This window comes from Pygocentrus nattereri, chromosome 6, assembly GCF_015220715.1.
Source record: "Pygocentrus nattereri isolate fPygNat1 chromosome 6, fPygNat1.pri, whole genome shotgun sequence".
Classification (NCBI taxonomy): domain Eukaryota; kingdom Metazoa; phylum Chordata; class Actinopteri; order Characiformes; family Serrasalmidae; genus Pygocentrus; species Pygocentrus nattereri.
The window spans coordinates 3,898,428-3,914,773 of record NC_051216.1 but is presented as its reverse complement, the minus strand read 5'-3'; the positions used below and the strand labels follow the sequence as shown (position 1 = coordinate 3,914,773).

At 46.6% G+C, this 16,346-nt stretch overlaps 1 protein-coding gene across 1 annotated transcript in view; it reads left to right on the top strand.

The window, feature by feature from the left end:
* thsd7ba (thrombospondin, type I, domain containing 7Ba) overlaps positions 1-16,346 on the top strand; it is a 527,193-nt gene that overhangs the window by 483,139 nt on the left and 27,708 nt on the right. Inside the window, exons 25-26 of the mRNA XM_037539668.1 lie at positions 1,153-1,298; positions 10,812-11,007. Of these exons, the coding sequence (XP_037395565.1) occupies positions 1,153-1,298; positions 10,812-11,007 (342 nt within the window). The remainder of the gene's footprint in view (positions 1-1,152; positions 1,299-10,811; positions 11,008-16,346) is intronic.

Below are 16,346 nucleotides of genomic sequence, written 5' to 3'. Positions count from 1 at the left end.
TTAGAATGAGGCACAAACAGGCCAGTCAGAACAGAGTTCATTGCATATTATCAGTAATAAATCATATCAGTAATCATATCATTCATCAATCATATCAAATCATATCAGTAATAAATAAATAAAGTTGGATTGACAAAGCTGCTTAATAGTAAGGCATAAAGAGAGGCTGGAAAATGGTTATGTCTGGTTTTGGTGCTCACATTAACATTTTAAATGGACTTTAAGTGGGGAAAAAAGATCATATTTAAGAAAACTGCAGGAAATGGGCCCTTTAATGGATAAACCAATTATAATGAATCATTTATTAATTATAATTGATATAAATTAAATAACAGAACTGAAGAAAACTGCAGGATATGGGCCCTTTAAGTGATACTGTATAATTAATAATTTATTAATTAATTATAATTTATCTAAATTAAGTAACGGAGTGTAAGGAGAGTGCAGGGTATGGGCCCTTTAAATGGCTGGACATAGGGCAGTTATCCTGTCTGGTTCTCCGCTAGACTGGGTTAACCGTGAGAACTACAGAGGTTCTTCTTTTCCTCCGGAGCTCCGGTTCTTCTCTCCTTTAACAGCGTTCCTCTGGAGCCTCTCTGATTATTACTCGCTCAGTTAAGCTCCATAATGGGAGTCTGCTCCTCCTCGCACTCCTCTTAAATACCATCGCCAGCGTCTGACAAACAGACCCAGCCGGCGCGGCTGCTCCCGAATGCTGATGCTGATAACAGGCCGTCTTTATTTACCGCTTTACATGCAGCTCAGACGCCGCGGGAAAGTGCTGCGGCGGCGAAATCAACACGAGCGTTTAAGGAGCTCCACACAGACAAAGCAGCTCAGAACAGCGAGTCTAACACGGCACCATGTTTCAGAGTCAGACACTGCACAAAATAAAAACAATAATAAAATAATCATCATCATAATAATAATAATAACCCTCTAAGCCCTTCCTGCGTCAGCCTAGATATTTCTATATATCTTCATTTGACAGTTACAGACGAATGTAAATGTTCTTAATGTACAATATCAAGTGAGTAAATGAGTTTGTGGAACAGATCAAATGCAGATGGAACCTTCTAATCCGTCGATTTCTGGCCTTGACTGTGGGCACAAACTGTCTCTGTAACGCTGGACGTTGTGTTTGCTGTGCAGGTGTGATGTCACGGTCTCGGCGTGTCCTGCAGGAGGCGCACGACGAGGGCCGGCCGTGTCCCTCTCAGCTCTCCCAGACTAAACCCTGTCCCATCAGGCCCTGCTACAGCTGGCTGCTCGGAGACTGGACGCCCTGCCGCGTCGAGGTGACGTCACTCGTTCACTCAGTCACTCAGTCTTTTATTCAGTCAGTCACTCATTCACTCAGTCTTTTATTCAGTCACTCGGTTATTCAGTCACTCGGTTATTCAGCCACTCGGTTATTCAGTCACTCGGTTATCCAGTCACTCGCTTATTCAGTCACTCGGTTATTCATCCACTCGGTTATTCAGTCACTCGGTTATTCATCCACTCGGTTATTCAGTCACTCGGTTATCCAGTCACTCGGTTATCCAGTCACTCTGTTATCCAATCACTCGGTTATTCAGTCACTCGGTTATTCAGTCACTCGGTTATTCAGTCACTCGGTTATTCAGTCACTCGGTTATCCAGTCACTCGGTTATCCAGTCACTCGGTTATTCAGCCACTCGGTTATCCAGGCACTCTGTTATCCAATCACTCGGTTATCCAATCACTCGGTTATCCAGTCACTCGGTTATTCAGTCACTCGGTTATTCAGTCACTCGGTTATTCAGTCACTCGGTTATCCAGTCACTCGGTTATCCAGTCACTCGGTTATCCAGTCACTCGGTTATTCAGCCACTCGGTTATCCAGTCACTCTGTTATCCAATCACTCGGTTATCCAATCACTCGGTTATCCAGTCACTCGGTTATTCAGCCACTCGGTTATCCAGTCACTCGGTTATCCAGTCACTCTGTTATCCAATCACTCGGTTATCCAGTCACTCGGTTATTCAGCCACTCGGTTATTCAGTCACTCGGTTATTCAGTCACTCGGTTATTCAGTCACTCGGTTATCCAGTCACTCTGTTATCCAATCACTCGGTTATCCAATCACTCGGTTATCCAGTCACTCGGTTATCCAGTCACTCTGTTATCCAATCACTCGGTTATCCAGTCACTCGGTTATTCAGCCACTCGGTTATTCAGTCACTCGGTTATTCAGTCACTCGGTTATTCAGTCACTCGGTTATTCAGCCACTCGGTTGTCCAGGCACTCGGTTATTCAGTCACTCGGTTATCCAGTCACTCGGTTATTCAGCCACTCGGTTATTCAGTCACTCGGTTATCCAGCCACTCGGTTATCCAGTCACTCGGTTATCCAGTCACTCGGTTATCCAGTCACTCGGTTATCCAGTCACTCGCTTATTCAGTCACTCGGTTATCCAGTCACTCGGTTATTCAGTCACTCGGTTATCAAGTCTCTCGGTTATTCAGTCACTCGGTTATCCAGTCACTCGGTTATTCAGTCACTCGGTTATCCAGTCTCTCGGTTATTCAGTCACTCGGTTATCAAGTCTCTCGGTTATTCAGTCACTCGCTTATTCAGTCACTCGGTTATCCAGTCACTCGGTTATTCAGTCACTCGGTTATCCAGTCTCTCGGTTATCCAGTCTCTCGGTTATTCAGTCACTCGGTTATTCAGCCACTCGGTTATTCAGTCACTCGGTTATTCAGTCACTCTGTTATCCAATCACTCGGTTATTCAGCCACTCGGTTATTCAGTCACTCGGTTATCCAGTCACTCGGTTATTCAGTCACTCGGTTATTCAGCCACTCGGTTATCCAGTCACTCGGTTATTCAGTCACTCGGTTATCCAGTCACTCGGTTATCCAGTCACTCGGTTATTCAGTCACTCGGTTATTCAGTCACTCGGTTATTCAGCCACTCGGTTATTCAGTCACTCGGTTATCCAGTCACTCGGTTATTCAGTCACTCGGTTATTCAGTCACTCGGTTATTCAGCCACTCGGTTATTCAGGCACTCGGTTATTCAGTCACTCGGTTATCCAGTCACTCTGTTATCCAATCACTCGGTTATTCAGTCACTCGGTTATTCAGTCACTCGGTTATTCAGGCACTCGGTTATTCAGGCACTCGGTTATCCAGTCACTCGGTTATCCAGTCACTCGGTTATTCAGTCACTCGGTTATTCAGCCACTCGGTTATTCAGGCACTCGGTTATTCAGTCACTCGGTTATTCAGGCACTCGGTTATCCAGTCACTCGGTTATTCAGGCACTCGGTTATCCAGTCACTCGGTTATCCAGTCACTCGGTTATCCAGGCACTCGGTTATCCAGGCACTCGGTTATCCAGTCACTCGGTTATCCAGTCACTCGGTTATCCAGTCACTCGGTTATCCAGTCACTCGGTTATTCAGGCACTCGGTTATCCAGTCACTCGGTTATCCAGTCACTCGGTTATTCAGGCACTCGGTTATCCAGTCACTCGGTTATTCAGCCACTCGGTTATTCAGTCACTCGGTTATTCAGCCACTCGGTTATTCAGGCACTCGGTTATTCAATCACTCGGTTATTCAGTCACTCGGTTATTCAGTCACTCGGTTATTCAGCCACTCGGTTATTCAGCCACTCGGTTATTCAGGCACTCGCTTATCCAGTCACTCGGTTATTCAGCCACTCGGTTATTCAGTCACTCGGTTATTCAGTCACTCGGTTATTCAGTCACTCGGTTATTCAGTCACTCGGTTATCCAGTCACTCGGTTATTCAGCCACTCGGTTATTCAGTCACTCGCTTATCCAGTCACTCGGTTATTCAGTCACTCGCTTATCCAGTCACTCGGTTATTCAGCCACTCGGTTATTCAGGCACTCGGTTATTCAGGCACTCGCTTATCCAGTCACTCGGTTATTCAGCCACTCGGTTATTCAGTCACTCGGTTATTCAGTCACTCGGTTATCCAGTCACTCGGTTATCAAGTCACTCGGTTATCAAGTCACTCGGTTATTCAGGCACTCGGTTATTCAGTCACTCGGTTATTCAGTCACTCGGTTATCCAGTCACTCGGTTATTCAGTCACTCGGTTATCCAGTCACTCGGTTATCAAGTCACTCGGTTATTCAGTCACTCGGTTATTCAGCCACTCGGTTATTCAGTCACTCGGTTATTCAGTCACTCGGTTATTCAGTCACTCGGTTATCCAGTCACTCGGTTATTCAGGCACTCGGTTATTCAGTCACTCGCTTATCCAGTCACTCGGTTATCAAGTCACTCGGTTATTCAGGCACTCGGTTATTCAGTCACTCGGTTATTCAGTCACTCGGTTATCCAGTCACTCGGTTATTCAGTCACTCGGTTATCCAGTCACTCGGTTATCAAGTCACTCGGTTATTCAGTCACTCGGTTATTCAGCCACTCGGTTATTCAGTCACTCGGTTATTCAGTCACTCGGTTATTCAGTCACTCGGTTATCCAGTCACTCGGTTATTCAGCCACTCGGTTATTCAGTCACTCGCTTATCCAGTCACTCGGTTATTCAGTCACTCGCTTATCCAGTCACTCGGTTATTCAGTCACTCGGTTATTCAGTCACTCGGTTATGTGCATGATTTTTAGTCGATCTATTTATACTGCTAAATTGGTCTCACACACAGATTATCTACAGATTATTAATAATCTATCTCAGAATATTCTCAGCAGTGTTAGGATTGGGATTAGGAACTGGGGCTTGTCTTGTGCTTTGATCTGAAGTTTAGAGGAAGTGTGAAGTTTGGATTTAGAGATTTCCACATGACTGAATGTTCAAGGGGGAAAGAAAATGAAAGCGTTTTGACGTGAAATGAAGTCTTGTTATATCAGGTCTTCTGTTATTTTCTCATCACTGACGTTCCATTTAAAACTCGTGTGCCGGTTCTCTGGTGGTTCTGGATAGTAAATAAAATGTGTATGTTTGTGTTCTGACTCCTCTCAACACCACTGTAGAGAAAGTCTGTAAGGTTTTCTACAACCAACCATTTCACATCAATCAGTTCTGTTCACCTCTGAGTGACTGAATTTGAAGACTAGATATTTAGATGGATAATGTCAGCACCAGGACGCAGGACAGGTCAGCATTCCTGCCACAAGAAGTGCTCTTTTATTTACACCAGCAGAAAGGGCACTTCTGACCATGCAACTCCAGACAACTAGGACAATGCGCAGCTTCCGTCTTCACTACAGAGCTTCAGCAGACATGAGACGGTGGCTTCGTAATGACTCGCTGAAAAAGCTCAGTGGTTAGAGTCAAAATAAGATGCAACTAGATGATGAACCGCCAGCGAAACATCACTGTTCGCTCCTAGACTTTCATTAAACTGATTTACATGTTATAACCTCTTTATAACCGCATTTTGCCATCACTGGTGATTAAGCAAGTGGCAGAAATCTAACCAGCCTGCTAGAAAGAGCAGCACAGACCATCTCCAAAATGACAACTTTACAGGAGAAGGAAAAAACCTACTTTATTTTTAATGTAAGTCAATGGAACCAGACGTCTTTCCAAGTCATTTTGCGCCGTTTATTTTGATCCATTTTTCATGAAATTTACACACCATGTAAAGGGCCACAGGCTTTTTCATGAGATGTCAAAAACTGAAAAACGACAAAATTGAGTGATATGTTGTGTTTTAATGCTGGTGTGATGGTCAACCAGCATGACCTTGCTGGGGTGACCAGCTAAACCAGAAACAGACCCCCTTAAGCCAGCATAAACCAGCATGGATCAGCTTAGACCATCATGAAATGTCTGTGCTGGTGTCTTCAACAGGGCGGCTATCAGGCTAACGCTGCACTTCAGGCTCAAGCCTTTAAATAAAGTTTTACTCGAGCACTGAGATAAAATCAAATAAAGAGCAAATAAGGTAAACAGTGTTACTTTACTGTCTGTTATGAGCTGAAAATATCTGTATTTAAACTAGAAATGACAAAATTTCTACAAACAAAGTGGAGATAGAAGGAGAAATATCAGAGCTAAACAGGTTTGTACATCAGACACTGCTGTGTAATGGCACTGCCTTCTGCCTCCCTGCCTGCGTCTTTCATTGACTTCCACTGTAATAAAATGGCTTTATTAGCATTAATAATTCCTCTAGGCTGTAAACAGAATCCTGTGACTGAAGCTACTCTCTCCCGCCGGATTACAGTGGAACAAAATCTGCCATGGCAACTCATGACTGCATGTTATCTCTGATGGCATGTTTATATCATGTTTATATCATGTTTATATCATGTTTATGGCATGTTTATGGTGTGGTTAGATATACACCAAATATACAGGTTGGACCCCCTTTTGCCTTCAGAACTGCCTTAATTCTTCGTGGCAGACTTTCAACAAGGTGTTGGAAACAGCAGGGGGCGCTCTGATGAACAGCAGGGGGCGCGCTGATAAACAGCAGGGGGTGCTGTAATGAACAGCAGGGGGTGCTCTGATAAACAGCAGGGGGCGCTGTAATGAACAGCAGGGGGTGCTCTGATAAATAGCAGGGGGTGCTGTAATGAACAGCAGGGGGCGCTGTGATGAACAGCAGGGGGAGCTCTGATAAACAGCAGGGGGCGACTCTGATAAACAGCAGGGGGCGCTCTGATAAACAGCCTGATAAACAGCAGGGGGAGCTCTGATAAACAGCAGGGGGAGCTCTAATAAACAGCAGGGGGCGACTCTGATAAACAGCAGGGGGCGACTCTGATAAACAGCAGGGGGCGACTCTGATAAACAGCAGGGGGCTCGCTGATAAACAGCAGGGGGCGACTCTGATAAACAGCCTGATAAACAGCAGGGGGAGCTCTGATAAACAGCAGGGGGAGCTCTAATAAACAGCAGGGGGCGACTCTGATAAACAGCAGGGGGCGACTCTGATAAACAGCAGGGGGCGACTCTGATAAACAGCCTGATAAACAGCAGGGGGAGCTCTGATAAACAGCAGGGGGAGCTCTAATAAACAGCAGGGGGCGACTCTGATAAACAGCAGGGGGCGACTCTGATAAACAGCAGGGGGCGACTCTGATAGACAGCAGGGGGCTCGCTGATAAACAGCAGGGGGCGACTCTGATAAACAGCAGGGAGCGACTCTGATAAACAGCCTGATAAACAGCAGGGGGTGCTCTGATAAACAGCCTGATAAACAGCAGGGGGTGCTCTGATAAACAGCCTGATAAACAGCAGGGGGTGCTCTGATAAACAGCAGGGGGCGCTCTGATAAACAGCCTGATAAACAGCAGGGGGTGCTCTGATAAACAGCAGGGGGCGCTCTGATAAACAGCCTGATAAACAGCAGGGGGTGCTCTGATAAACAGCAGGGGGCGCTCTGATAAACAGCCTGATAAACAGCAGGGGGCTCGCTGATAAACAGCAGGGGGCGACTCTGATAAACAGCAGGGAGCGACTCTGATAAACAGCCTGATAAACAGCAGGGGGTGCTCTGATAAACAGCCTGATAAACAGCAGGGGGTGCTCTGATAAACAGCAGGGGGCGCTCTGATAAACAGCCTGATAAACAGCAGGGGGTGCTCTGATAAACAGCAGGGGGCGCTCTGATAAACAGCCTGATAAACAGCAGGGGGCGCTCTGATAAACAGCAGGGGGCGCTCTGATAAACAGCCTGATAAACAGCAGGGGGTGCTCTGATAAACAGCAGGGGGCGCTCTGATAAACAGCCTGATAAACAGCAGGGGGCGCTCTGATAAACAGCAGGGGGCACTCTGATAAACAGCCTGATAAACAGCATGGGGAGCTCTGATAAACAGCAGGGGGAGACTCTGATAAACAGCAGGGGGCGACTCTGATAAACAGCAGGGGGAGCTCTGATAAACAGCGGGGGCGACTCTGATAAACAGCAGGGGGCGCTCTGATAAACAGCGGGGGGCGACTCTGATAAACAGCAGGGGGTGCTCTCACAGTATTCACTACGTACAGTTCATCACACTTTAGCTTTATTTGACCTTTTGACGTGCACAGGGGTCAGTTGCTAGGTAACCGACATGACTATTGATTGTCCACTTCAATAGTGTAGGTTAAGGTTTCCTAACTGGAGATAAGATGCTGTAGGATAAGATAAAATTAATAAATTAAGATCAGATTTGCTTCTTTAATAGGAAATTGTGGAAAATCTTATCTTGGCCCATCTGATCTTAAGACAGATATAGAGGAGGTTCCTGTAATACGGCCTCTGAAGGTAAAGAATCAACAGTGGACGCTCCAAATAAAGAGTCCCCAGTAAGTTCATTGGGAATGCGTCTTCTTTTGTGGGAGAGGTTGATAAAAGAGTGCTCTTTACTCCTCTTTCTCCGCGCTTGACCCCGGGTACACAGAGGGATCGGGGCGATATTAGTCGCATTTCACCTCGCCAGGTTGGAGTGGCTTTGGGAGCGGCCACCCCGCCGGCCTGGACGCCAAGCTGGAGGAGTTTAATTGAATTTTGAAAAGGTGCTTTGTGGGTGAGAGAGGGACTTTGTGTCATTGAGACGTGAGCTCACTCCTGATGAGGCACGTGTTTGGGAACTCCAGTCTCGCGCTCAGAAAAGAAGCGCTCAGATTTCCATCTCTCTCCCTCTTTTCTGCTCTCCCCCTCATTCTCTCTCGGTCGTCTAGGCTGGGTTTTTAATTGAATGTCTTGGGGTCTTTTGGACGTCCTCAGAGCCGCTCGCGCTTTCAAATTCCGCCCTTCTACCATCTGCACAAAAGAAAACGAAGTCTCCCCCCTCCGCTCCCTTTTTTGTTGTTTGTTTCGCGATTTGTGTTCATGTTCACTTTCAAGTCTGCGCATTATTACTCAGAAGCACCTTTGATGAATAAATCAGTGTTTTTATCTTTTTATAGCTCTGTTTGTCATCTAAGCATTAGCACTAAGAGCCTGGAGAAATCCTAACTTGATACATAATTAAATCCCTCTTGGAAATGCAGATCTGCGAGCAGCTCCGTCACTCCTGCTATGTGTAAAAAGCAAACAGTGTGACTTGTCACGACGTTCCAAGTGATATGAAAGGTGTGTTCGCTTAAAGATGTAGCATAAGCTGCAGATGTGGACCTGAGCAAGTGTTATTTTTCCCCTTGGCACGAGACGAGCCACAGGGTTTTGTTCCGTTCTGAGAAAACATACAAGCATGTAAACGAAGCCGCGTTGAGCTACACTTAATCAATTACACATCAATGTGCTCTATACACTGGATTATTACAGTTCAGCACCTCCGAACAGGCAAACATGCATGTTAATGTGTGCATGTGAAGTCATCCGAATAGGTGTCTGCCAGCATATTCAGTGTCTGTGTTTACATGCAAAGATTTTCCATCCATCCATCCATCCATCATCTTCCGCTTCTCCGGGGTTCGGGTCGCGGGGGCAGCATCCTGAGCAATGAGGCCCAGACCTCCCTTTCCCCAGCCACTTCCACTAGCTCCCTGGGAGGGATTCCGAGGCGCTCCCAGGCCAGCTGGGCGATATAGTCACGCCAGCGTGTCCTGGGTCTTCCCCGGGGTCTCCTCCCCGGTGGACTTGCCTGTGACACCTCCCTAGGGAGGCGTCCAGGAGGCATCCTAACAAGATGCCCGAACCACCTCAACTGGCTCCTCTCGACGTGGAGAAGGAGCGGCTCTACTTTGAGTCCCTCCCGGATGACCGAACTTCTCACCCTATCTCTAAGGGAGAGTCCAGACACCCTGCGGAGGAAACTCATTTCGGCCGCTTGTATTCGCGATCTTATTCTTTCGGTCATTACCCAAAGCTCATGACCACAGGTGACGGTGGGAACGTAGATTGACCAGTAAATCGAGAGCCTTGCCTTATGGCTCAACTCTTTCTTTACCACAACAGACCGGTAAAGAGCCCGCATCACTGCTGACCCAGCACCAATCCGCCTGTCAATCTCCCGCTCCCTTGTACCATCACTCGTGAACAAGACCCCGAGATACTTAAACTCCTCCACTTGAGGCAAGAGCTCATCCCCGACCCAGAGAGGGCTCTCCACCCTTTCGTGAGAACCATGGCCTCGGATTTGGAGGTACTGATCCTCATCTCAGCCGCTTCACACTCGGCTGCAAACCGATCCAGTGAAAGCTGAAGTTCACGGCCTGATGTCCCCAATAGGACCACATAATCTGCAAACAGCAGCGATGTGACCCTGAGGTCACCAAACCGGACACCCTCCATCCCCTGACTGCGCCTAGAAATTCTATCCATAAAAATTATGAATAGAATCGGTGACAAAGGGCAGCCCTGACGGAGTCCAAGTCTGACTTACTGCCGGCTATGCGAACCAAACTCCTGCTTTGTTTGTACAGGGCCTGAATGGCTCGTGCAAAGATTTTCGCCAATCCAATAAAAAACATTCTGATTGTAGCTTAAGACTGAGGTGTTTGTGCTCACTCTACTCAACAAACTGATGGAAAACCCATCCATGCAGTGAAACACCACATGCACACTTATGAACACACACACACTAGGGGGCAGTGAGCACACTTGCCTGGAGCGGTGGGCAGCCCAATCCACAGTGCCCGGGCAGCAGTTGGGGGTTAGGTGTCTTGCTCAAGGACAACTCAGTCACGTACTGTTGGCTCTGGGGAGCAAACCGGCGACCTTCCGGTCACAAGGCTGGTTCCCTAACCTCCAACCCACGACTGCCCCCATTTATATGCAAACTACAAGTAATCCGATCCAACCGAGTATCAGGTGACTGTGTCCACTCAGTGAGGGCAGCAGTGAGTTACCTGCATTTTCATTTGGTGCACTTGTGGACTTTGCACTAACCATGTCTGGTTTGCTGCAGGGTGCTGAATGTGGTGAAGGTGTGAGAGAGAGGAACATGTCCTGTGTGATTCACTGGGGTCACTGGCCTGATTCACCCGGCCCAAGACCCAACATCCCTGGCCCAGCTACTGTGGTGGAGGAGGAGAAGTGCGGTGATCGTCTAAGGAGAGAAAGTGAGCAGGAGCTGCAGCAGCCGTGCTTTGTCCCCTGTCCAGGTATGCAAAAACTCTTTTTACCTGCGCAGGCCCAATCCTTCCACCTTCTAGCAGAACTGCTACTGTCCATCCCTGCCTAGACAGAATAATGTTACTGCCCGACCCCTCCAACCTGTCCAGGTACATCAACATTATGTTCAAACTAATTTCTACCTGGCTAAGTATACTAACACTACTACCCACATGCAGTAATGTTACTGCCCATCCCAGTACACCTGACTGGGTAGAATCGATCTATGCCCTGGTATGCTGACACTACTGCCCAACCCTTTATTACCTGCCCATATTCATTAATGCCACTGCCAATATCTTCTTACCTATCCAGCTACACTAACACTACTACCCAACCCTTCCTACCTGCCTTACACTACAGCCCAACTCTTCCTACATGTCCAGCTACACTAACACTACTACCCAACTCTTCTTACCTGCCTAAGTATGCTAACTCTATTGCCCAACCCATACCTACCTGTCCAACTATGCTAATGCTACTGCACATGCCTTTCTACCTGCCCAGGTACACTAGCACTGCTAATCAACCCTTTCTACCTGCCCAGGCAATTCCAACACCACTGCCCAGGAACACTAATGCTTTCCTGCCTACCAAGTTACACTAATGCTACTGCCCGTGCCTTCCTACCTGCCCAAGTATGCTTGTGCTACTGCACATGCCTTCCTACGTGTCTTGGTATGCTAACACTGTTGCCCAACTCATCCTACCTACTCAGATTTCCTAATGTCACAGCCCAAACCATTCCTACCTGCCCTGGAATACTAAGGCACTTGCCAATACCTTCCTACTTGCCCAGGTATAACAACCACCACTGCCCAGGTATTCTAAAACCACGGACAATAATCCTTTCTTACCTGCCCATTAATGCCACTGCCCATGCCTTCCTACCTGCCCAGGTATGCTAATATACTACCTGGCATCTTCTTGCCAGGTACAAAAACACTACTGTCCAACCATTTCTTACCTCCCAAATTAACATTAACATTACTACCCAGATCTTCCTTCTTGCCCAGGTACATTAACATTACTGCCCAGATCTTCCTTCTTGCCCAGGTACATTAACATTACTGCCCAGATCTTCCTTCCTGCCCAGGTACACTAACATTACTGCCCAGATCTTCGTTCTTGCCCAGGTACATTAACATTACTGCCCAGATCTTCCTTCCTGCCCAGCTACATTAACATTACTACCCAGATCTTCCTTCTTGCCCAGGTACATTAACATTACTGCCCAGATCTTCCTTCCTGCCCAGCTACATTAACATTACTACCCAGATCTTCCTTCTTGCCCAGGTACATTAACATTACTGCCCAGATCTTCCTTCTTGCCCAGGTACATTAACATTACTACCCAGATCTTCATTCTTGCCCAGGTAAATTAACATTACTGCCCAGATCTTCCTTCTTGCCCAGGTACATTAACATTACTACCCAGATCTTCCTTCTTGCCCAGGTACATTAACATTACTGCCCAGATCTTCCTTCCTGCCCAGGTACACTAACATTACTGCCCAGATCTTCGTTCTTGCCCAGGTACATTAACATTACTACCCAGATCTTCCTTCTTGCCCAGGTACATTAACATTACTGCCCAGATCTTCCTTCCTGCCCAGGTAAATTAACATTACTGCCCAGATCTTCCTTCCTGCCCAGGTAAATTAACATTACTGCCCAGATCTTCCTTCCTGTCCAGGTGTGCTAGCACTACTGCTCAAACCTTTATCTTCCCAGGTGCGTTACCCCATTTCTAGATGCTATAGCCCATCCCTTCCTCTGCTCCATGGGTACTTAAATCAATATTTCAGTTCAGATCAGGAAAGAAAGCAGAGGAAGATTGTTTTATGTTGCTGTTGTTGTTTTGTTATGAGAATAACTGCGTGAATCCCAGAGAGATGGAGAAATCAATCTGTGGTATTTCAACACAACCAGTCCGGTGCAGTTTGGGAAATACAACAAGGATACGGTTAGTTTGTTCCGAAGACCGCGGAGAGTCACGGTTTATATGGCTTTGTCTTGTTTTGTCTTTGTTAAATGTTTGCCTATTGTGGCTCTGTGTACCCGGCTCTATTTCAGAAATCTTAAGTGCATCAGCTCTCGGTGCTGCTCCTCTCACTGCCCAAGCACAAAGTCCTACACTCAGGGGAGTGATGTTCTCTCGGCCAGGGCAGAGAATCTGGGAGAATGAGTGAGAGCGAGAGAGAGAGGACATATAAGAGAGAAAGATCAAGCAAATGTAAGAGCAAGAGAGACACAAAAGGACGAGGGGGAGGGAAAAAAGTGAGACGTGGAGAAATTAAGTGGGAGAGTGACGAAACGATCAAAAAAAGAGTGCATGTGGAGCTCCACCAGCTCTAGTGAGGGTGAAAATAGTCTGGCCTCATGAAGATGGAGGGCAATGAAAAGCCTGAGTGCACAGATTTTGTCTAATAGCCGGCCTTGCTGCCGAAGCAAAGGCATGAGCTGAGTGGCTGTACAGAGTTTGGTGGTGGGGGGAGGTGTTGGCGGGGGGGGGGTGTTGGGGGGGGTACCTTTCTTTCACTGCTCTTCTCTGAGGATTTGCAGGGCATAGATGTATGTGACCTTCAGCGGAGAAAGACCTGAATGTATCCACACTTGGTCATAATGCTTTCTATCGCTTGTTAGAAGGTTAAGGTCATTCTGAGAATAGTGACCTGATTGCTATATAATTGCATGGGAAACCGCATCATCTACACCCTGGAGTCTCTACATGGCCTTTATATGGTTACCCACCCAGGCCACTTTATTAGAAACACCTAGCTATCTTCACCTTGGAGGTCTATTAGCTCCTTGTCTTTAGCTTGATGCCAGTATACACTGGAAAATCTCACAATCCCACTAGCATTCTGGCCTTTATATACTAATACACCCAGGCCACTTAATTAGAAACACCTAGCTATCTTCACCTTGGAGGCCTATTATGGCATTTATATGCATACCCATACATTATATGTCCAAATTCATCCAGTGTTTCCTCTGAAATCGAGGGTATTTAAAGAATAGTTGAAATAACGTTTAGAAATAAAGTACTAAAATGGTAATCTGGTATACTGTGGCTTAAGCTACAGACATGATCCACATATCAGAGCTTTCAGCAGGCTCGGCTCTAAATAGCTAGCATGACATCTTTGAGCTGTGACGTCAGCATCAGTGAGTAATTTGGCTTAGAAAATCACCCAAAATCATGATATCAGTGCTCTGGTTTTTGACCTTAATATTCCAGCAAAGGGTTAAAACAGCAACATGATTCGCAATCAGACTCTGACCCGCCTTCCAGAGTGATTTCATCCACCTGTGACCGTCCATCAGCCAGAGATCAGCTCCAAAATCACCCAAACCCACTCACTACTGTTACACTACATCTCTGCTTTTAGCCTTCATATTATAAACAAAGGGTTAAAACAGCGACATGGTTCACTCATCAGACTCTGACCCACCATCCAGAGCGATTTCATCCCCCTGTGACCGTCCATCAGCCAGAGATCAGCTCCAAAATCACCCAAACCCACTCACTACTGTTACACTACATCTCTGCTTTTAGCTTTCATGTTATAAACAAAGGGTTAAAACAGCGACATGGTTCACTCATCAGACTCTGACCCACCATCCAGAGTGATTTCATCCCCCTGTGACCGTCCATCAGCCAGAGATCAGCTCCAAAATCACCCAAACCCACTCACTACTGTTACACTACATCTCTGCTTTTAGCCTTCATATTATAAACAAAGGGTTAAAACAGCGACATGGTTCACTCATCAGACTCTGACCCACCATCCAGAGCGATTTCATCCCCCTGTGACCGTCCATCAGCCAGAGATCTGCTCCAAACAATCCAGCTTTCACACCAGAGTGAGAGGAACCAGCTCTAACATCCCACAACCCAGAAATACAGCAGAAACACGCAGCCGGATCGCTGTAAAACCTGCTCTCAGCTCTCGGCTTTAGCCTCCATATGGCAACAAACAGGTTAAACACACACAGTAACCTTACTGCTAGCTCTCAATGCTCTGACACAGTCCCTCCTCAGAGCAGAGCTTAGCCACAGCACGGCAGAAGGAGGAGCACACAGAACTTTTCTCCCTCAAAAGGGTGAAAACTTGTCTTATCCAGCATGGAGGAGGAAAACGGTGCACAGTCTCATGAATGCTTGTGTGTTTGGAATCACACACTGCCTGTGTGAGGTAAAAGGCATGAAAGCACACCAAGCTTAAGCTTACTCCAGAGCATGGTTATGTCTACCAAGCAGCCCAACAGACTGCTAATGGGCTAGAGTTGGGCTTTATGTTGCAAAATGAATATTAAATCATTTGCTGTAAAACTGGAACCTATGACGTATGAACAGGTTTACCTGGATGACTGTCCCGAGCTTCACTTGACCAAAGTCTGTGTAGCACTGGAAAAAACCTCCACTGTCTTTAGCTTGATGCTAATTTATATGGGAAAATCTCACATTCCAGGTTGTTTTGATAAACAGAGGTTGCTGTTAAAGTAAAAGTTTGTACATTGGGCTCTGTTATATAATCTACTACTCTACGTTTGATGATTATATGACAGCATGCCATATATGGCACTTTTATGTTGATAAAGTACAGGAACCCATAATATATTCCATGCTGTATTTCTTGTTGGAGCAGCTTCACAGCTCTCGGTAAAAGTCTCAGATGCTCTTTGTCGTCTACAGTGTCTAAAATACCTCCAGGTACTGGGGGGGGTTCCCGTGTTGGCAGGTTGCTAAATCACTCATCATAGTGGTGCTAGTTTTAATGGCAACAGTATGTCTGTTTTATCAGCTGTTCTTCTGTAGAGTCTCTGTTCTAGTGCGGTTCTGCGCTCTTCCTCACATTGACTGAGATCTTCCTCGTCTCCTCTTCGGTCTTCAGTGTGAGGAATGAGGAGCAGTCGCTCTTCACTCCAAACTCTTGGGAAACTGGGCGAGTTTTCAGGTTTTCAGATCTGCTGCAGCTCATTGGAAAGTTTCTCAGAGAATCCGGTCACAGTTACGGTTTCTAGACTATGAGGGACCAACTGGGTGAGGCAGTCTGCTACAGCGCCACCCTGAGGCAGAGCAGAGCTATAGCTCTAGCTAGTTAAGAACACAAAGGACAGAAGCTGATTGTGGGTGAAGTAAATAAACAATGAGCCTCACTTCAGAGTCCCACAAAATTTGGATTGTTTTGACATTCAGGGGCTCCAAGAGGTCAATTAGGGGGTGCCAAACCCCCAGGACCCCCTTTATTTCACACCTTGGCTCTCTAGTCCTGCCTGCTCATGGTCCTGTATGATCATATACAGTGAGCATCGTTATGTG